This window comes from Oryza brachyantha, chromosome 7 (assembly GCF_000231095.2).
Source record: "Oryza brachyantha chromosome 7, ObraRS2, whole genome shotgun sequence".
Classification (NCBI taxonomy): Eukaryota; Viridiplantae; Streptophyta; class Magnoliopsida; order Poales; family Poaceae; genus Oryza; species Oryza brachyantha.
The window spans coordinates 10,124,245-10,147,107 of NC_023169.2; the positions used below are offsets into that span (position 1 = coordinate 10,124,245).

General features: G+C 40.2%; 1 protein-coding gene and 1 long non-coding RNA gene across 7 annotated transcripts; one reads left to right on the forward strand and one right to left on the reverse strand.

Moving 5' to 3' along the window:
- The first annotated feature begins 12,468 nt into the window (after nucleotides 1–12,468).
- On the forward strand, nucleotides 12,469–13,601 carry LOC107304656. Its single transcript, XR_001550721.2, has 3 exons — nucleotides 12,469–12,701; nucleotides 13,275–13,339; nucleotides 13,436–13,601. It is a non-coding gene; the product is annotated as an uncharacterized LOC107304656 (long non-coding RNA).
- Nucleotides 13,602–17,003: 3,402 nt separating this feature from the next.
- On the reverse strand, nucleotides 17,004–21,971 carry LOC102712922 (wall-associated receptor kinase-like 20). Of its 6 annotated transcripts, none has more exons than XR_005812207.1 (5): nucleotides 21,137–21,971; nucleotides 20,637–20,699; nucleotides 18,676–19,763; nucleotides 18,348–18,474; nucleotides 17,004–17,584 (listed from the first exon to the last, which is right to left on the reverse strand). XR_005812207.1 is itself a non-coding variant. In XM_040526119.1 (4 exons), exons 1-3 carry the CDS (start codon nucleotides 21,969–21,971, stop codon nucleotides 18,691–18,693), a joined length of 1,971 nt encoding a protein of 656 aa, XP_040382053.1. In that variant the 3' UTR covers nucleotides 17,004–17,584; nucleotides 18,676–18,690. The 6 variants fall into 6 exon arrangements, 3 of the variants coding, with proteins under 3 accessions (XP_040382053.1, XP_040382052.1, XP_040382051.1); XR_005812209.1 differs by having other exon boundaries at nucleotides 17,004–17,587; XR_005812208.1 differs by lacking the exon at nucleotides 17,004–17,584 and adding an exon at nucleotides 18,159–18,243.
- Nucleotides 21,972–22,863: the final 892 nt, after the last annotated feature.

Below are 22,863 nucleotides of genomic sequence, written 5' to 3' on the forward strand. Positions count from 1 at the left end.
CATCATGCGATCAGTCGATGTGGTTATTTCTTAGTACGTAAATATCCCTTCTTTATGATTTAGTGTGTTGGCCACGTAAATCATGTCGCAATTTGCAAAGATAATAAAAAATCATGCAAATGTGGTCTGAACCACAAACATAATTAGCTGGTATCTTTGGTCTCACTTACGGAGTACTGACACGGTACCTTGGTAACTTTTCTATTTATGGACTTAATTGACCTTTGTACGATTATAATTTTACCTTTAATACCTACGTACATCTAACGCCTTTCATTTCGTATCTTTTGTAATGGAGCGTTGGATTTTTACTCCTTTTGGAATGCAAACACCAAAAAATATCTCAAAAAATAAATATATTCTCATCACCTTGATTTCAAACACCTTAAAGCAATACCTTTCACTCTGTTTATCTTGAGATTATAAGATGTAGCTTTAGAGTAGTCAGTACACGAGAATATAGAAAAGCTATGTTTTTTTTTGCCTTTTTGCTACAGATTTTTGGAATCCATGCTAGAAATATAAAAGGCTAGACGAGCTAGGTAGCCTATTAAAAATCATGGCCTTTTGAGTCAAGTTGGGCTAGTACGCCATACGGGGGGGGGGGGGGGGGGGGGGGGGAGGATGATAGTAACTAAAGATACTACTCGACCTCAAGAGGACATGTACAAAAGTATTTATCACTCTAAATCGTCACGTAAGTAAGTTTGGTGACATGAAGGAAAAATAGGGAATGAGAATAAAAAGCATTGTCATGCATGACAATGGGTTAGAGTTGACTCTTAGTCTTTATTAAAGGAAACTTCTCAAAGTTGAGAAAATTCCTGGTATGCCACTGAAATTATACTCGGTTCCTTCTATGCCATGTGAAAAATTAAACTTCCCTCTGTGCCATTCACTTAATTTTTTCTTACTTATATGCCGCTACTATTAACTTTTTCATCCAACTCCGTTAACTTATTTTGCTTATGTTCTTTCTATGCCACTACATGCCAAATGACCTCAAACACAGAATTAAAAATTGATATTTTTGAATAAAATTTGAAATTAAAACAACAAAATTAAAAATTGATATTTTCGAATAAAATTTAAAAATTGATATTTTCGGATAAATTTGAAATGACCCGTAACATAGAATTGAAAATTTTGAAAATATCAATTTCCGTACTTTGAAGAGTACTGAAGAGTAATATTTGACCTTAGTCTCTAACTATCACAGCCTAGATATCTTTTTTAAACCTTTTGAAAAATTCCAAAAACTAAAATGGTTTTAAATCTCTGAAAAAAAATTAAACGAGTACACAAAGTGATAGAAAATCTCTGAAAAATTCAAAGTAGGAAAATTGATATTATTCAAATTTTCAATTCTATGTTGCGGGTCATTTCAAATTTATCCGAAAATATCAATTTTAAAATTTTATTCGAAAATATTAATTTTCAATTCTGCTGTCTTAATTTCAAATTTTATTCAAAAATATCAATTTTTAATTTTATGTTTCGAGTATTTAGCATGTAGTGGCATACAAGTAACGTAAGCAAAATAAGTTAACGGAGTTGGATAGAAAAGTTAACGGCAGTGGCACATAAGGAAGAAAAAATTAAGTGAATGGCATAGAGAGAAAGTTTAAATTTTTGCATGGCATAGAAAGAACAAGGTATAATTTCAATGGCATACAGTGAATTCTCTCAACTTTCTTGCATGAGAGTAGAAACTAACTTAATAAAAGAAACCATAAGTGAATCTAACTTTGATGTTTCATTGTATAATAGGTTCTTACAGCTAACTTGGGTCAAATAAGAGTCGATAATAAGCTCTACTTTTAAACATGCCCTAAATCTTAATATGAAAATAATTTGGATTGAAGGTGATATATGGAAATAATTTGTATTGAAGGTGACTGACAGAATTTATAGTACTTTAAGTAACAATATTTTTGGGATAAATTTTAAATCCTAAAACGACAACTGTTTTAAGACGGAGAAAGAATTTGGTAGGCTTAATGTTTCTTTTGCTGCCGTCACTGTACTCCTGAATAATTCTGGAACATGCATCCATCTAGCGAAAATATCCTTCCAAAAGAAAATCCACAGATCGTGGGTCCATGCTAAAATGACCCAGCAACTGAGGCTTAAATCGTGGGTTCTCTTGCTAAAAAACAAAAAGGAAAACACCACTCCAATTGATTGCCGTAATACGGTGTCGTACGATACGTAAATACACTAAGTACAGATCTCTCATCTGTGACGGCTCTATCACATGTCTAGGCTATTGAGTCGGTAGAACGAAGGCATCTCAATTGAGTCTAAATAAACCCGTTGTCAATGTAGGCTCACAGCCGAATCCAGGTACATATGTTTAGAGTCCGTGTCAAAGATGATACTTATCTGTGACGGGTACAAATGTATGCCCGATTGAGATTGTCTCAGTCATCTCAATCAGGTCGAATCAAGTCCGTCAGAGATAACACTTATCTCAATCGGGTCTAGATTATGGCCCGTCATGGACGACTTTTATCTTTAACGGGCCATAATTATGGTCCGTCATTGATGACCCTCATCTCTGACGGGTCTAATTATGGCCCGTCACAAATGACTATTTTAAAATATAACAACTTTAAACAATATTTTTAAATACTAAATGATTTCAAATGGAAAACATATCAACTACAAACTTGTATGACTTACGAATATGTACATCTTTTATTTTGGTCATTTTTCTATATGACGTTTTTTTGAACAATTTCAATTCGAATTTGAAAATATAACAACTTCAAAACAATATTTTTAAATACTAAATGATTTCAACTAAAAAATTCACCAACAACAAAGTTTTATAACTCATCAAGATCTATAACTTTTATTTTGGTCATTTTCTATATAACGTTTTTTCTTGAACAATTTGAATTTGAATTTGAAAACATGACAACTTCAAAACAACATTTTCAAATACTAAATAATTTCAACTAAAAAATTCATCAAAAACAAATTTTTATAACTCATCAAGATCTCTAACTTTTATTTTGGTTATTTTCTATATAACTTTTAATTTTGTAAACAATGTGACTAACACTTTGTCGGATGAAGAAATGACTAACATAAAAGTTATAGATCTTGATGAGTTATACATTTTTTTTGTTGATGACTTTTTCGGTTGAAATCATTTAGTATTTCAAAATATTGTTTGAAGTTGTCATATTTTCAAATTCAAACTCAAACTGTTTAAAAATAAAATGTTTTATAGATAAATGAACAAAATAAAAGTTATAGATATTGATGAGTTATACAACTTTGTTGTTGATGACTTTTTCAGTTAAAATCATTTAGTATTTGAAAAAATTGTTTGAAGTTGTTACATTTTTAAATTCAAATTCAAATTGTTCAAAAAATGTTATATGGCAACAATACCAAAGTAAAATTTATATGAATGTGGTTGTGCTTGTGTTAAATCTATTGATGGTTGTGTTTGTGAATAAATGTATATGAATTGGGGATGTTAGGATGTGACATCATGGCCTACAGGTTAATAGGATTAATAGAATACTTATACTGACAAATTTATAATTTCTTTCTCGGAAGCAATCTTCAAAGAAACTATGATGGTAAGCGTGCTTGGGCTAAAACAATTTCTACATGGGTGACTTACTGAGAAGGCACAAAGGCACACATATGATAAAATTTATTTTTTTGGATTATACACATCTGTGATGGGGCATAATCTTGTCTCGTCAGAGATAGGAGTCATCTGTGATGGGCCATAATCTAGGCCCGGTTGAGATGAGTGTCATCCGTGACGGTCGGATGCTCGATTGAGATATTTTCTCACATAAGTGACTTTTGTTTAGTGATGGAAACCAATGTCCAATAGAGATAACACTCGTTAGAGATAACTAATTCTGTTATACGATATTACACTTGCCACTGCCGTCTATCACGACGGCTAACTTACATCTGGGGCTCATCATAAATAAATAGTCAGTGGAGAGAAAATCTTATAGACGAGTTACCAATGACATGCGGTAAACCATTTTATTGGTCATAGCTCGTAAGTTACCAATAGAGATGACACATCTCTCGGAACTATAAATCTACTATTACTATACCTAAGCTAACGCCATAGCTTAAAGATACTATTGAAATTTTAATTATAGGTTGGCCACACTGTAATAAATTATTGGTTTTTAAGTTTGGACAGAACTTGCAAGACTAACTTTATACGCTAATTTCAGAAATAGTGCAACAACAAATTAATACACTAATTTTAAAATCACTACGATATTGAACTAGAAAATTGCAGGTATAATTTTAGTTCAATAATTATTGATAATATCTAATATTAACGTAAAATTTCAACTATATAAAGATAAATTTAATGAAAACATTTTATACAAACATGAGTTGCATTACATAAAACAAAATAATTGTACAACTCTCAATAACACATAATTTAAAATCTAAATTTATTATGAGTTTAAAAACAAATTTATCGCGTCTTCTTGTATTATAAAAAAGATATTTAAATCAAATATTAAGTGATTATGCAATACCTAACAAATATTTATCGCACGAGTTCTTTGTAATTTAACAAATATTAAGTGAAATTACTAATGATATTTTCAATTAGTCATGTTTCTAGTTTATTATTATTAGGAGGTGCACGTATGTTTCAGCGACTTAAAAATTTTTACAAAGTAATGCATCATTTGTTAGATGAATAAATTTACTTATTTCACGTAAAAACACGGTGCTAACAGCATATTTCTAGAACAATAGATAATCTTTCCTATTTACCAGAGATATATGATATTATTGTTAATGATGCTACTATCTGAATGTCCAATAATAATGGTCTAGAGCCATAATCGATCTTATGTGATTGACTATGGCATGGCGCTGAACATGATTTGTGTTGTCCTCGTATAATTGTTGTTGTTCTAACGATGTGATTAAAAATTGTGATTGACTTTGGTCCTAAAAATATACATGGAATATTTATAGAAACTTTATATTTAAAAATTATATATTTATGTTTATATATATTATAAAATATAGAGAGTGTTTTTAACTGGAAAGATATTTTCTAACCTATGAAAACTCTATAATTAGTAAGATAATTTCTAATTTATAAAGTCTCTGTACGTGGAAAGTTTACTTAAGGAGAGGTGAGTCGGTCTTAACCGTCAGGATTTATGAAGATGATTTTAAGCGTCAAATTTAAAGAATGATGACTAAATGATGTAGACTGTGTAAAATATGTTTGTGCACTGTATGGTAGAAAAATTCAGCGTCTATGATTGATGCCATACGACCGCCCAAACATATCTAACATGTCACATATGATAGGTCAAGGTTGTGACCCATGATTTACATTTTCCCGCTTGCACTCAAGGGTCTGTGAAAATCAACATTTTCTCGTGCGAGCGGTCCAACGGCACGGGATAATCCATTATCCCGTGTGGTCGACATAACGGAACCGCGCAGGATAATCGATTATCCCGTACGGTCATCTTAACTCAAAAAAATTAACATCTCACACATCAAAAAATAAACATTTCTAAATACCACATCTCACAATTTACCTAGATATCAAGTAACAATTTGCACACATATCAAATAGGTCGATGCGGTTGGTGCTGGTTGCGGCTTGGTGGAGGCAAGTGACGCTGAGGGGGAGGAGGTCAGTGGCGTCGTGGAACCCGACGCCGAGGGGGAGGAGGCGGTGGCTTCTTGGTGGAGGAGATCAGCGACGACTGTGTCGTGGACGCCGGCAATGGTCATGGAGGAGGCCAGCGGCGTTGGCTTGGTGGAGGCCGGCGGCTTGGGGAAGGAGGCATCATGGAGCTCGGCGGCCGGCGCCAAGGGGGAGGATGTCGACGGCTTCTTGGTGGAGGAGATCGGTTGCGACTTCGTCGTTGAGGGCGGCGCCATGGTTGATGCCGTTGGCGAGGGGGAGTAGGCTGGCAGCGGTAAGAGGGAGGGGGAGAGGCAGCTTGGAGTGGTGGAGAAGACGCGACGACAAATCTAGGCATCAGCGACGGTGAGGGAGAGGAGGTGGCGGCGACTAGGGCGAGGAGGAAAGATGACGCTCTGGCTGGAATTTATATAGGCACGTATCGTCGCGTGTGGACGTCTTGAAACAACGGCATGAGAAGATGCATTTTCCCGTATGGTTGTCTTAACCCAACCACACGAGATAAAATACGATTATCCCGCGCGGTTGGGTTAAGACGACCGCACGGGAAGATGCATTATCCTGTACGGTTGGGTTAAGATGACCGCACATGAAAATGCATCTTTCCATGTGGGTATGGCATGGTATCGGTTTGCCGATTTTTTCAGGCGGCGTAACTTATGGCCCGCCTGAAAATAAAAAGGGTCGGCGTCCAGGAAAATCATTCTTGTAGTAGCGAGAAAACGTTAAATAATGAATTAGCAAAAAATAATTTAGAGTTAAAAATTTTATATTTATGTTTATAGCGGTGATACTATAAAACACAATACGACTTTAAGTTTAGAAATTTAAATGTTAGCAACGGAGCGCATATGTGTATTAAGCCAAAAGATTAGAGCTAGGTAGATAACTTGTCATGATGTCTAAATATTTAGCAGTGCGCCTATTTTTGCTACGGGTTAGTCGTGTCCAAATGATTTTGGACTTGTCGACCACCCAAAGCTGCTTTGGTTGATGGATACTTGGATAGTCACGTCAGAGAGAAAGACGAGGCATGAATTAGGATATTGCTAATGCACGCCCGTGGTGAGGCTACCGGCAGTTTATGCTCGCTATTTTCAATGAATATTTGTTTTTTTAAACACAGTATAACGCAGTCGCTGAAAACACACGTACACCCTACCTCTACGAGCATGTACGAAGACTAGTCGGTAAATACTGAAGACTAAGCAAGTCATCACCACCGAGAGCCTCGCTGTCAATAGGTATATCGCCACCGAAAATATAGAGCCGTTAGAATCTTAGAATATTCGCTTGAATAAGAACAAACCCAGGATCTCAAATGCTATTAACACCTGTAACTATTAGGCTACAAGCCCTTTCGCGTATGGATTTTTGTTTTTACTTAACAACCGATACTACTTCGATTTAAAAGTTGGGTACTATCACGTTTATTGGCCTATATTACGTTAGAGATGAGTTGATCATATTGCCCCAGAATAAATCATGATGTAAATTCCATTTAGTTATGTACTTTCTAATTACATAGAGCACCATTGTAATTATGTTTCTCAAAATAGTGCAGTAATTTTTTCCTTCATGCTTATATGTATTTTCCTGTTAAAATTGTGACATTTTATCTAGAGTAAATTTTATAAAATCATGGATGTTATATCTAAAGTTGCATAAATCTATAAGGTTTTTGATACATTTTACATATTCGTAGGTACAATGGTTCTATATTTAGTCTATTTGACTTAGCAAAACTGAAAACCCGTGCCTTAGACGCAAAAAAAAAAAATAAATCATACAATGGATAAAAGAATTCATAAATTGAAATTTTATTTTGGAACTGGTAAGCACGGTGAATTGATTAATTGCGTGATTTCAAAAGTCATGCCATAACCGGGTTACATGTCATATACAAAAATCACCATGGGTTTGTGTAACAAAGACCACAACACATAGTTTTACGAAAAATTTATTTAATTACCTATTACGCAATTCAATTTGTAGGATTCTCTTTCCTTCTGTTTTTGCTCTAGATGGATAGCATGAGCCGCTCAATTTGTTTTATTGAAATTCAAGTAAGCACAAAAAACAATATAACTAATCTCAATAAATGCCACATTAAAAGGAATTAATATCAATAAATACTAGCAAAATAACAGTGTGTTGCAACTGCTCCAACTGTACTTCTAGATTCTAAGTTAGATCAACACATCACTCTAAACTTTCTCAAACTCGGATTAATAACGAGGTGATAAAAAACCAACTGCTCTCTCCATCCCAAACTGACCAAGCAGTAAATAAAGATGGATACACTCGTTGGATTTGTGACGGTATAGCTTGTTTTAATATTATGTAGATTAAGATTGATAAATAAATTTATGTGTAGTCTTACAATAAAAATAGAAATACATCTCCAGAACAATAAATCGTGAACTTGATCTATCCAGCAACCTAAACACATACTCATATGGTTGTATTACCCGATACAACAACCGCGGCATAAGAAGCATGGCCTTACAAGATTTTCTTTACCCATCCCTATTTCCGAGTAGACGTAGCAATTCCTCTAAAAGTATCTACCAGATCCAGCGTTGGCCCTACGTCATGGCATCGGATAAGATCGCCATTACACTACTGATGTGAAAAAATGGAAAAAAAAAAACTCAGAAGAATCAAACGGCCAACGCCATCGGGGCTCTCCAGAGACCTCTAAAAGCGGCGGCGGCGAGAGGAGGAGGGGCGAGATGATCCTGGTGGCCATCGTGGCGGAGCTGCTGGAGGGGTACACGGCGGCGGTGGCGCGCGCCATGGAGCGCCTCCTGTCGCGGGCGCCGCCGCGGATCTTCCCGCGCCGCGTCCGCTTCCTCGTCCTCCGGAGCCTCCCGTTCGCGTCACCGACGCCGTCGCCGCTGTCTCCGCCTCCTCCCCGGCCGCCCGGCGCCGTCCGGGGCAGCCCTCTCCGGCCACTGATCGATGGATGACCGGCACCGGCACGGCGACCAGCTGAACATCCCCCTCCCCTGCCTCCGTCTCGTCGTTAACCTGCTTGTGTGTCCATAGTTCGTGGCTGAGTTAGTTACTAATTAGCACCGGTGATGTTTGTACCGTAGCTTGCTAGTACGTTGTTCTTGCAGCAGCTTAGTTATTAATTACTATGATCATTTAGCTTTTGCTCTCGAGCTTACTGTAATTTTTATGAGGGTTCGAATGAATTAGCTGAAGAAGTTGGATTTTTGTTTTTCCTTTTTTCTTTGACTGCGGATCTGTTGAATTGGAGCGAATTTAATTGTTTGCGCTTGCACTTTTGGCCGTCTTCTAGCCCGTGATCCACATAATTTGCTCGATCGTTTGCAGAATTCATCAGTGTCGGCAGGGGGGGGGGGGGGGGGGGGAGGGGGGTCCGTACCAGTACCCTCTGTGAACTGTGATTCAACTGGGAGATTTCGATGTTTGACACGTAGTAGTACGTTGCAGCGCTGATTGGACCTACATGTGTAGCTATGGCTGCCGTCTATTTTTCACAATATTGCCATCTTTTTCCTCCTGCCCACGCATGTTTGAATGGGATGTTTTTTTTTTTATAAAATATGTATATAAGTTAATCATCTAAAATAGATTTTAGTTTTCAATAGCTAATTTCGTTGTTACACCATTATATAGCTATCACATAAATTAGATAATATTTATGTTCATCTGTAAAAGAATGCTTTCGTCGAGTCTCATAGTTCTGAGGGTCATCGCCTTTAAATTATCTCGTCGTTAGATCGTATATTAGTTGTATTGTATGTGACAATGTTGCAAGTAGCGAGATTAGATAACCGATCTAAATTTGATTTGGCGACATGAAAACGTTCATGTTTTGAGACTTTCGATCAGCGATTCACTCTGCAACGGCTACACCTGCACATCTACTCATTATTAACACGCTTTTACGTGGGCGACTTCACTCTGAATGTTTTTCTCCCATAAACGATCAAAGAAATTCATAAAAAACAAAGAAAAAGTGATATGAATTACAGATCAAGAAAGGAATTTAGGGTTCAACAAACTGTTCTAGCAACGAAACCGTGACACTAGGATAACTTAAGCAAAACTCAACCCTAACTCCACGATGGCTAATAAATATAAAGGGTTTAGGTTTAGTCGATGAACCCTAGATGCATATCTATTAGTCTCCAAGACGATACATGGCCCACAACCCAAACAAAAGGTGGCAACACCCTCATATATTTTGGATGGCCTCTTCTTTTGATGATTTCCCTTGGCTAGGTTGGAATTTTGACGTTGGACCAGATCCAACTAATTATTAGAAATTTGCACATAAATTAATTATTAGAAGAACCGCATATCATATTGAACAGGTAATTCAGGAGAATAAGTTTTTGAAATAATTAACAAGGCAAATCGGGGTGCTGAACTGACAAGGCAAGAGAACATATTGTTTCTTGCTCACCCCACCATCCAGGTGATGCGAGAATGACGACATTAGTACCAACCGGGAATATAGCCGAGCTTGAAGATTGGCGTATCCTAAGTCTAGAGGATGATATCTTGCAGGTGTCCTAGAAGATTTTGCATTGATGTGTGGAAACACTTTTTCCACTCATCAACCTCATCTTGTTGGCCAGGTTCTCGATCACATGCCATGGGAAAGGATTTGTTATATCAAAGCTCTTCAATACAAGCATAGAGAAAAGCTTGCAGCTGTAAATCCGTCCGATGCATATGGGTCGACATCTAGCACCGAGTTAGCGAGCATAATAAAAATGAAGAAAAGGATATGTGTTGCAATACCTCAATATGGCGAATTTTTTGAATTTTTTATTTTATCTATTAAATAATTTACAAATTTAATTTTGCATTTCAAAAAATCACAAAACTAGCCTCCTACCGCCCTACCCTTTCCGCACTCCTTGAGGGCAGTAGGAGGTTAGTTTTCTAATTTTTTGAAATGCAAAATTAAATTTGTAAATTATTTAATAATAAAATCAAAAAATTGTCAATATGACAGTGGCGGTTGCGAGAATCAGGTGGCGGACGAATGCAGGGAGGGCTTTCGGTGATTCTAAGGGCTATTTTGGGCCGGGCTAAGGTTGAACAGGCCCAGTGAAACCAACCAGCATAACTTACAATTTTTTTTATTGAAAATCCATCCAGAACGACGGAATTTCTAGGTTTTAATGCAGGGCAGAAATAGATTTCAAGTAAAATTATGAATGGTTTTAAGAATTCAAATTCTAAATAGTAAAATTCGACCAAATTTTGATTCAAATTTTGTAAAAAAAATTGCCATATCGATGGAAAACCCTGTGGCTTTATTGGCGACTGCTATACCATATTAATTACACCGTACTAGGTTGGTGGGATGGTGATGCGGATAAGGGTTTCCGATATTAAAAGGTTCTGATAAACAATCGATTTGATAGAGTTGCGACACACGTTGATCCGACTTATAAATGAACGCGCTCTTGAGCCCTGCGATCGCAACATCAAACCTATTTGACCAAAGCACGGAACAAGCAGCTTCCAACAGAAAAGAAATCAAAAGAAAAGATTGTATCCAGCGTGGGGAACGGGGATGGCATGATAGAATCCTGTTCCCTAATATTTCTGTTTTTAAAATAGTAGAGATGGTGTCGAGAAAACATCAAAAGCCTAAAAAAGTAGGACTTTGGAGGATTGTGAGTTCCTTAACGAAACGTCAAAAGCCTAAAAACGAGTCATGATTTTGTAGGAAGTGCCAAGTTAATTGCAATTAGGAAGGAATTAACATATCGCACGAGAGTCCTGACTAATCACTAAGAGGACAGTAGCTAAAGTCATGACTACAAGTGTTTACACATTAAGATACGCATATCTTTTTTTATTTATGTTTATACTTACATCGTAATTTTAAAACTAATACTTAGATGAGTTGATTTTGAGATTTTTAATTATAGGTTATTTTCCAACATATATAAACGTTTTACATCTAAACTACTGTTTAATCTCGTTAATAAGGTTGTTTTGCTTATACGCCGTAAGCAAAACGACGACCGGGGTACGCCTTTCCCACTTGACGACTCCGGAAGTAGTAAGATATACGCCCTATGACGCAAAAGCTTGAACTTTCCTTGTTCGCAGTCGTATTGAGACGTGCAGAATTGTCTCTGGAAGTAATATCCCCAACCCCAAGGCTAAAAGTCCCATCTTGCTGGGCATGCATGATGCAACTGCAAATACGAGTCCTGAACTCACACAATGGCCGAGATCGACAAAATCAAGTCCCAGGTTATTACATTTACACCCCCCCCTCTATATATAAGCTGCATATATGCATGCTCTGCCACCCCAAACGTAAGCCCAACACAGCGGGGACGACGACGACGACCTACAACCGCCGCCGACTTCGCCTGCATCAAGATGTCGCCGTCCAAGACCGGTCTCCTCCTCCTCCTCCTCGCCTTCGCCCTCGCCCTCGCCGCCGCCGCCACCGCGCTGCCGGCGAGGCCATACCGCCGCTCGGGACCGGGAGGGGTAATCCAAATACCGCCCATCCTCACGGACGCAGCGGCGCCCCCGCCGGAGTCGATGGCGAGGCCTGACCGCCGCTCGGGGCCGGGGGAGGTCATCCAGATACCGCCCATCCTCCCCGACGCGCCGGCTCCGCCGGCGAGCAGGCCGCCCACCCGCTCCGGCGGAATCATCCCACTGCCACGCGTCCTCCCAGACCCGCCGTCTCTGTCGCGGGCGGCGCCGCCGGCGCCGGTGCCGGAGCCGAGAGAGTGCATGCCGTCGCTGGCGGGGCTGGTGTCCTGCATCGACTACCTCAACGACAACAGGGTCAGGGCGCCGATGGCCGCCTGCTGCGGCGACTTCAGGAAGCTCGTCGACGAGGCGCCCGTCTGCCTCTGCCACGCCACGGACGGCGGCGACGTCAACCAGATGATGCCGGAGCCGATCAACGTCGGCCGCCTAATGACGGCCCTCCCGGTCGCCTGCAACGTCCCGCTGCCGATGAATACTCTCGCCAAATGCTACAGTGAGTATAACCGTAGCTTCATCTCTATATTACTTTGTTTTGTTTTTTTTAGCATATCATATTATTGACTTTTGTTAGTTGTTACTTCCTCCGTTTCACGAGGTAAGAATTCCTAGTTTTGACTAGATTCATATGAATGCTCATGAATCTAAACACATATATAAATTATATATATTTATCAATGAATGATAAGACTAAAAAATCTTATAATATGTAAAACTCGCATTTTCATGCTTATTTTTGATCTATAGGTCGATTGTACTCACGGAAGGTTAATATTTTGTTACTTTAGATACCGATATAGTTTTCTAAATTTATATTGATTGTCACTTTTTATGAAAGATATAATAAAATAAATAAGTAATTACTTTTTATCAAATATTCTTCATGGCTCTTCAATACAAGTCGTCTTAGTATTTCAAATTAATATTTTTAAAATTTATTAATAAACAAAGGTTTTAAAGTTTGATTTGTACCTCTATCCAAAACGACCAGAATTATGAAATCGGAGATAGTACATATTTAGTTTGTGTTTGAGAAATAAATAAATTTGTTTATGTTTCTATTTCACAGCTGAACTAGTGCCGCCATTGACAACTGTCCCTTCTACTAATCATTAATTAGTTACAGATCACCAGGTAATAATTAATGGTTTGTTTTTGCCGATTAAAGATTTGCAAATTGTTTGGACACTATCGAATCATTATGTTAATTTGTGTTCTGTTTGCATTCAGTGTGGGCATCACCGTAAGTGCAAGACGACGGCGCACTTTTGTTATCAAGATTTAGTTACTGCTGGCTACAAGCTCCAAATTAACGTACCTATAGAGAAGTTTAGTTCAAGTACACTTCGTACTCCCCTCTCTAAACGTTTAACACAGTTGACTTTTTTAATACACGTTTGACTACTCATCTTATTCAAAAAATTCACATAATTATTAATTATTTTTATATCATTTTATTTATTGTTAAATAAACTTTTATGTATATATATAGTTTTACATATTTGACAAAAAAAATTGAATAAGATGAATAATCAAACGTATATAAAAAAAATCAACGACGTTAAATATTTAGAGACAGAGATAGTATTTAGTTTTAGGAGTTTATAAGTTGATATTTATTAGTTTGAAGGTTTGAAAAAGGAACAATATTTCTATATATACTACTAGTACTGAATTGCTACATGCCCACATCCAGGCATATGCACATATTATACTGCTATATGCATGTTACACGTGGTTGCTAATTATGTTATAAAAAATATATGTTCTATTAAGACATAGAAAATATATGATATTTTGGTTTTCGTAGATTTACCTATAAATCAATATATATATTTTATATTGTTGATATTATTGGAATTAGGGTTCTCTTACAATTAGCTGAAAGCGCCTCGCGACCTAGAGCACTCCTCTTATGCGGGGGTTGAGCCACCCTACCCGTCCAATAAAGAGCGATCGAGGGTTGGGCCAACCCGATATCTGCTAGCGTGGCTGACCCACTTGGTGCCAATAGAGAAGCCCACACGCCAAGACCAAAAAGGCTCACAACTCTCGCCTATCATACTTAATGCCAGTACAAAGTGTTCCTAGGTGTGCATGGCACTATAAGAAAACATTTGTAATTTGTTGGCCAAGCATAGAAGAATGAGGGTACCCCTTGTAGGGTTTTATCAATCTGTTTGCCGTCATTTTCTCATGTTGATTGACCGACTTCGTCAGATCGGTTGATAGGTACCTACTATACCCGTCGTCACCGACTGGTGAGATCACCACCTTCTCTGTCTCTAGGTATGTGGTACGTGGGTCACTCACCGATATTCTCAGAAAAACTTAAACTAATGTAGATTATTACGTATGCAGTGGGTCCAGACTTAAACCAATGTAGTAGCATTAACACTATATGCACAAGCAAACATGATTTTTGTTGTTTAGTCTTTTATACATGCAATTCGACGCATCGATTTTGTGTCTTTCGAAAGATTCAGACAAATCCCAGCGATTCCAGTCACATTGGACTCCTGAAGAAGTTGATACAAATTAACAAGACCTAAATTAGGTCACCTAATCAACATTGGACATTTAAGTTTTTGTCATTGCTACAGTAACTAGTTTACAGATTTGTTATCTTACATGTCATAGACACATTGATTAAATGTCACGTCTAAAAGTGTAAATAGTTAATTATTCCCTGTGCGGGAGCCTCCTCTTCCTCGCCCGTGCATGTTTTGATAGATAAAAACTCGGTGTTTCATGACATACGTGAAAATGTTGCAGGCTGTATTCAATTATATTTCACCATTTTAACAGCTCGAATACTTTTCTCAACAAAAACGTTTTCTTCGGATGTGATGAACTTAAAAAAAAACCGGGAGCCCGATTTGTAGGGAGGGGGGGCAATACGAGAGTATATATGATCGTAAACTGTTATATTTATCGTTACGGCCCATCTAGACAATTTTCCTATATATCTTTTTTTTCTTTATGAGTGCCTGGCCAACCAATTACTATCAGCACTTATCTTTCTTGTCAGTGGCTTTAATATTCTTGTCAGGTTGGTGCGTCCGTGCGAGTGGACAGTGGTGGCAACTTGAGACACAATTAATGTTAATTATAGCCTATCTCGTCAGTATGATATGTACATATTACTGTTTTGTTTACTCACCTACACCTTACCTTCCTATGTACTGCCTCCGTCCCGAAATAAGATCATTTTTTATTTTTCCATATCCAATGTCTGACCATTCGTTTTATTTGAAAATTTTTTGCGATTAATATTTTTGTTCTTACTAGATGATAAAACATGAATAATACTTTATGCGTGACTAATTTTTTTTAAGTTTTTATATAAATTTTTCAAATAAGACGAATGATCAAACGTTGGATACGGAAAAACGAAAAAACGATCTTATTTCGAGACAGTGGTAGTATTAGACATTGTAGGATAGAAAAGGTATAAGGTGTGGATAGCTACAAATAGCTCAAGAGAGGTTTCTATCAATACATTCTTTTTTTTCTTAAAAAAGATTAAAACCCAGTCTCTACATCCACAGAACGGATATACACATCCAAACCTGTCAATACAAATACATTTTTAACCAACAACTCAGACTGTCGATCGGAATGAGATTTACAAACCCCATGCTTTTAATTTATGTAACCTTGTTTGAGAATAGGCGGTGTCTGGGAAATCAAGCATGCAAAACTGTATCTCTTTGCTCATACTGATTGTGTGAGTAAATCACATATGCGATGGATTACCCAGCGAATATTGCTGGGTAAAAGTCGAGTGTGTTGATTGCCGTGACCCTGAGAAAGAAGATCCGTTGTGCAAGAAATTGGTATAAGATCTGGGTTGTGAGAATTGTTTCGACTATCCCATCGTTCATTTTGCTTTGTGTGAGTGTGGTGACACATGCTGGAGTTGCTGGAAGCTGAAAACATGACCTAGCTATATTAGTCAAGGGCAAAATTAAGGAGGCAGTTAGGGCCTGTTTTTGTAACTAGAATCTGCTGGTGGGGGTGAAGATGGGTTCAAATGATTGGCACCCTCTCTTTTCGCTTTTGCTTATACTTATAAGCTAAAATTTAAATCATCAATATCTTTTATCTACGGAGATTATCTGCTATACTGCTAGTCTTTAGCATGTTCTTTTGTAAATCCCTCCAGGGGATGTTATTTTGCCGGGGTGTACTTGCCTGATGTTTTCTCTTATGACTGCGTGTGATGCTGTTAGCACTCCTGAGCTGATGCATGTTAAGGAGAGCTGGCGCCATCCCCAGCAGGTTATTTTCTTTCACTCTATTGTGTCATGTCTTTTTTGTATAGAGTACTGTAAGAATCCATCATACGGTAAGGCTTTCTTCCAATACCGGGTTAATCACATGCCTGATTTGCAAAAAAAAAAATCTTGACGGGCAAGCCATGAAGGAAAGCCTGAACTTAGATGATCCTTGAGTTGTATGCTTTGTCCACGAGTAACCTAGAGTTCAATGTTTGAGATCTAACTAGCTGTTTGTTCCTTTTCTCTTTGTATTATGTGGTGCAATAATTTAATTCTTGATGTTCCTGAAATGCTAGAGGCAGGGGCGAATCTAAAATAGGGGCAGTGGTGGCTCGAGTCCTCACGACCACCATTAGGTTTATGGGAGCCCTATAATAAGCCCCTCCTAAAGTTTTATGTCTAAGATGAATCGGAAAGGAGAGCTGAAAATCTATACAATTTGTTTAGACCCCTGCTCTTGCATCATTTGCTAGATCTGCCACTTGCGGAAGGATTCAAGCGTTTTTTTGGGCTGGTCTGACAATCGCATATGTAGCAGCACAATTGCATATAGCTAGGTAGCTAAGAGTTTACAAAATAAACTCACCATTTTCTATAGATCATATGGGAATGGGATGATCTGCTAAAAAAAATCATGCTATACAAAAATGGAAAAATTACCATTTTCTCTAGAGGCACGACGACTCCTAGCGTTTCCGTGTCGAATAGTGAGCCCTTGTCGACACGTACTACTATCAATGACAAAATTCACATCTCCATTTGTTGATGAGTTGATCGACGAATTTCGAGGTGCTCGATACTACTCCACGCTCTATCGTCCATGTAGTGGCTTCCACTAGGTATAGATGCATCTGCTGGACATCCACACGATGGCCTTCCACATGCATCACAGGCACACTTTGGATTCTTCATGATGTTGTTCGGTCGGTCTGACAAACGCTCGTCCTTCTCCAAGCATCAATGACAATGAGTGTCGCTCGCAAGCCGCAAGCTGCACCTTCGATGGTCTTTTCGTGCTCTCTCCTTTGACAACATCCTCATCTACTGATCTACACGACCTCTTCGTCGCCCATCTTTGTCACTGTCTTTTTTCAATCTGCTAAATGATGTGTTTCATGAAGGAAGCAATTTATTAGCACACGGGCCCGTTGCTTGCGTGTCATTTAAATAGTCATCAAAAAATATGGAAAAATTTAACAAGATAGTTTAATATGAGTTATATCACTCTACCAACATGCAAGCTTAAATTCATCTTCTACAAGTTATAGCAAAAATAACAAAAACAATTATGAATATGCATATAGTTAGTCTCAGTTTTATTTTTTTTTTTCTACAACTTGTAGAAGTTGAATTTAATCTTGCATGTTTGTGGAGTGATATAACTCATATTAATCTATCTTGTCAATTTTTTTCATATTTTTTTATGACTATTTAGATGACATGTAAAGCACACGGGTGTACCTATACACGGGTGCTAAAAACTGTTTCCCGTTTCATGAAAGAATTTTTGTATATAAGTTTCTTTTTAAAAAAAATGAATCTTTTTTTAATATTTTAATAATTAATTCTTGATTAATTTTCCCGCTTTGCATGAGGCTAATAGGTTAATAAAAAAACTGAAAAGAATGGTCCTTTAGTGTGTGCCAATGGACCCATATAATATCGCCGGCCGGCAGCATTGAGTGGCTCCTTCAAGATACCTACGGACCATTATAATCTCAAGCACCTAGTTGATCCGCGAATCACTACACACTACTGCAAAATCAATTTTTAAGGCGATTAAAACTTATTTCTGCAAGCAGGCAATCCACCCATCTAGCTATTTTCATCTATAAAAAATAGTATTTCCACAAGCCCACCTGTATGGGATATTTGATTTTGAGAGACGGACCACTTAACACGTCCACGAGGGAATGAGCAACTTGTTTCGGTAGGCATTCCCCATGGATTATAGCGTGGGGGACTAGAGAACATCGCGGCTGATTTCTGCAATGTACGTAGAAATTTGATCAAAATGCCATTTGATCGATTTTGTTGTCTAGATTATTGATTCTGAACCAACATTGTAGTTTGATTTTAGAGTTTGTTGTTTTAGTGTTGCTAATCAATGCTGAAATGACGAGTTGATTTTGGATTTCCCAATGGTAATTAACGCACGCACATTTCGCTAGTACAGATGAAACTTACGGATGGATGCACTATTTAACTCTCCAGGTCCTTGAGACCAGCGTTGCCGGCCTCGATGTTCATGATGTACTCGATCTCCTCCGCGACCTCCTTCATGGACGGCCGGTTCTGGCGGCGCTCCTCGAGGCAGCCCAGCGCAAGCAGCCCGAGCGCCTTCATGGTGTCGCGCTCCAGCCGCGTGGCGCCGCCCTGCAGCGCCTGGTCCACCACGTCCATCAGCCTCTCCTCGTCGGCGGCGCGCTGCACGTGCACCGCCAGGTTGACGTCGTCGGCGCCGCGGCCGAAGTCGATGGCGCGCTGCGACGTGAGGAGCTCCAGCAGCACGACGCCGAAGCTGTAGACGTCGCTCTTGTCGGTGAGCTGGTAGTTCCGGTAGTACTCCGGGTCGAGGTAGCCCAGCGTCCCCTGCGCGCACGTCGAGACGTGGCTCAGCCCCTGCTCCGCCAGCCGGGACAGCCCGAAGTCCGACACCTTGCCGCGGAGCCGCTCGTCGAGGAGGATGTTGCTGGACTTGATGTCGCGGTGGTAGATCGGCGGCACCGCCGAGGAGTGCAGGTAGGCGATGCCCTCCGCGGTCTGGTGCGCGATCGCCAGGCGCTGCCGCCACGGCAGCGGCGGGCGGCTCAGCGCGCCGTGGAGGTGGTCGGCGAGCGTGCCGTTGGGGATGAACTCGTACACCATGAGCGGCTGCTCGAGGTCGACGCAGCAGCCGAGGAGGCGGACGAGGCTGCGGTGGTTGACCTGCGACAGCACGCGCACCTCGTTCAGCACCTGGTCCGTGGACTTGGTGTTGCCGAGCTTGGCGCACTTGACGGCCACCACGGTGCCGTCGGCGAGCACCCCCCTGTAGACCTCGCCGTAGCCGCCGGCGCCGAGCAGGTTGTCGCGGGAGAAGTTGGCGGTGGCGCGCCTCAGCTCCCGGCCGGAGAAGTTCTTGGCGGTGCGGCCGCTGGAGTTGTTGGCGTTGAGGATCTCCTCGCGCTCCTTGGCCAGCCTCTCCCTGGCCTGCCGGATCCGCTGCTGCCGCCGGTAAGCAAACAGCCCCGCGGCGGCCACCACCAACGCGCCGCCTAGGCCGCACACGATCCCTGCACATATATATGTAGCAACATTATTATAGCATTTGAGTACTGGATTCGGGGGATTCAACAGACACAAAGATTGCGATTGGTTCGTGCAGGAATTAGCTGATAGTTAAATAGTTAGTGTTGGTTAGCTCTGTGCTTTTCCCTTTTGTTCTGAGCTGAGGTTTTAATAGTTTCGTGTTGTTTGTGTGAATTTTGTTGCACTTGTCATGTAAAACCGGTTGTTCCCGGTTCCCCCAAACCTGTTTTCAGGCTTTAATGACAAAGCTAGGCCTCGGCCTTTATCCAGAAAAAACTATTATAGCATCAATCCTAATTATATCACTATGTAGTTCCAGTTAATCTCATCCTGTCGAATGAGATCCTTCGACTTTACTTTTCTGACTTAGAGATTGATATATACGCCCACAGTTATCAACGTGTATGTTAGTCACTAAGTTAGAGGAGATTTGTCACTCATCCGTGTTTTTTTCTGAATTTTCTTGGTTTTTTTATTAGAAAGCTGATAGCTACTAAGCTCTGTCGAGTTAGTTGGATATATTTGCACTTAATTTATGAAACTTGAATGAAAAATATTGGTATGACCATATGACCGATGGTTTTCTCCGAATGCAGACAGGGTCAAGTTGACTAGTGGCCAATGGGACCCGGATGATACTGATGTACACCGAATTTCTGTTGATCTCTACATTCAACTCACTCCAGGTCAAAGACCATAATTTTATCTTATCTACTCCAAATAAAAAAACCTGAACGCTTGACCATGCTTCCTAATCAAATAAGATTGACATACAGTAATAAAAACTAGGTGTGATTTCATTAGCAATATGACAGTACTTTTAGGAGAGAAGATTGCGGCAGAGGCAATTTAATTACCAGCAATGAGAGGCGCGTGGTTGGATCCGCTACAGTTTCCCGTGCTCTGGCAATCCGTGAGATCTGCATCGAAGTTGATAAAGTTTGAGTTTTTTAATATAAAAAGCAAGACGATATATTTGTAAATTAAAAATAGTTTTTAAGTAAAAATTATATATATATATATATGTATTTTTACTGATATAAAAATCGGATGAAAAATAAATTTTGTTGAAACTTAAAAGATTAACTCGATATTTGAGCTTAAATGATTAAATTTTAGCTTAAAATCATAAGGAAACACCAAAAGACGTGGGTGGCAATTTGAGTCCAGTTCAATGGCGCAGCACTCAAGAATGAAACCCAAAAAATAAATTTCGGTAAAAAACCCACAAAATAACTTTAAATTTAAAATTAAAAATTTAAACTTTGAATTATATGATAACTAAAAGCGAAAAGTTGGGTCGGTAATTTCAGTCCAGTTGAACGGTGCAGCACGCAAGAATGAAAGCGAAGCTTACTCTGTTGCTGGCACGCGCCGGCGATGGGGTTCCAGACGAGCCCGGAGACGCAAAAGCAGCGGCGGACCGACGGGGCGAGCGGGTCGTCCGCGCAGGTGGCCGCGGCGGCGCCGTCCTCGCAGTCGGCCTGCGTGCGGCACAGCGGCTCCCTCGGCGTCGCCCACTGCAGCTCCAGCCCGAGGCGGCTGCCCCACGTCGCCGGCGGCGTCGACGGGTCGAGCCCCACAAAGCTCCGGTACGCGCTGCACGACTGCGGGCCCAGCCGGATGCGGTACGACGTCGACGACCCGCCCGCGACGAACGTGCAGCACAGCGGCAGCGGTGCGCAGGCCGACGCCGTGGACCCCGTGGCGTTGGCGTAGACGTGGCAGAGCGAGTTGGAGGAGCAGTTGAGCGGCGACCGGAGCAGCAGCTCCGTGCAATTGAGCAGCATCACGGTGTTGGACGAGCTGACGTTGAACGGCAGCGACGCGTTGAGCTGCACGCCGCGGGAGTCCGACGCGCCCTCGGACACGCAGGAGGCGGCCCCCGGCACGAACGGCGCCGGCGACACCACGAGGCGCTGCGCCGCCGGGGAGATGGACGTGATCGGGTAGGACGTGCCGTTGAGCGCGTCGAAGAAGAGCGTCGGCCTGCCGCCGCCGCCAACCGCCGCCGCGCACCGGACCTTGTAGTCCGGGTCGCCGCACCCGTCCGCCGTGCTGAGCGGGTACGGCACCTCCGTCGAGCCGCACGGCGGGCAGACCCGCGCGTGGCCGCTCGGAAGGAGCAGCGCGATCGCGACGGCAACCTCCAAGAAGAAGAAGAAGAGGGCACAGCGCGACGAGCTCGCCATTGCTCCGAGGCTCTCCTACTCCTAGCCTTCCCGAGTTAACTACTACCGGAGTAAATCCACTACTGATCCTAGCTCTTGTCGCATTTTAAGGTGGCGCGTTTGCATCAGCCAAAATCGTTGACTCGCGTGATTCATTTTGCAGCCGCCTGCTAATCTACGAACGATTTTTTTCTTTAATTATTAGTATGAACTGTTTTGATGGCGGAAGAATCTCGAGATGGGGGCATGTATCCGTAGATGTTTCGGAGAGATTAGGCAGAGATTTTTGCGGATTAGTATATAAAGTACGGTTTTATATATTAAGAGTCATTTTTGGTGGGTTGGTAAGTGAGATCTATTTTAAGTTTCATTCATTTTATAAAAATATATACCATCATCTACAAAAGCAAATTAAATATACAATAGAAATATATAAAATGCTATATTTAATAAAATTAATTTAGTTTTATCCTCCCTCCGTTGTTTATTTGATACCATTGGATTTTCGTTACATGTTTGTTTGACCAAAGGACCATATTTATCTTATTTTATTTTCCGTAAATATAAAAAATTATAAGTTAAACCTAAAATATATTTTGTACTAAATAAGATCAGAACAAAATAATTAATAATAATTATTTAAATTTAATAACACAAATGGTCAAACAAATACCAAAAGTTAATGACAAATACCAAGAAATACTGGTTAAACATATACCAAAAGTTAATAATACAAATTGATTTAGAGGGTTAATTACACATATCGGTAGTACTGTCGTGATAGTCGTCCTCTTGACTTTTGTGTTGACTATGGAGGCCGAGGTGGAACCCATTCTCCTGCAGGAAATGCGGCTCTGTCTCGAGTGCCAACACCATCAGTCGAATCCGCGGAAGAAAATCAAATTTGGCTGCT

Coding starts and splice junctions, on each gene's coding strand:
- LOC102712922 (XM_040526119.1), bottom strand. CDS start 21,971: ATGGCGAGCTCGTCGCGCTGTGCCCTCTTCTTCTTCTTCTTGGAGGTT. Junction 20,700..21,136: donor CGGCGCGTGCCAGCAACAGA/GTAAGCTTCGCT, acceptor ACTTCGATGCAG/ATCTCACGGATTGCCAGAGC. Junction 19,764..20,636: donor CCACGCGCCTCTCATTGCTG/GTAATTAAATTG, acceptor ATATATGTGCAG/GGATCGTGTGCGGCCTAGGC.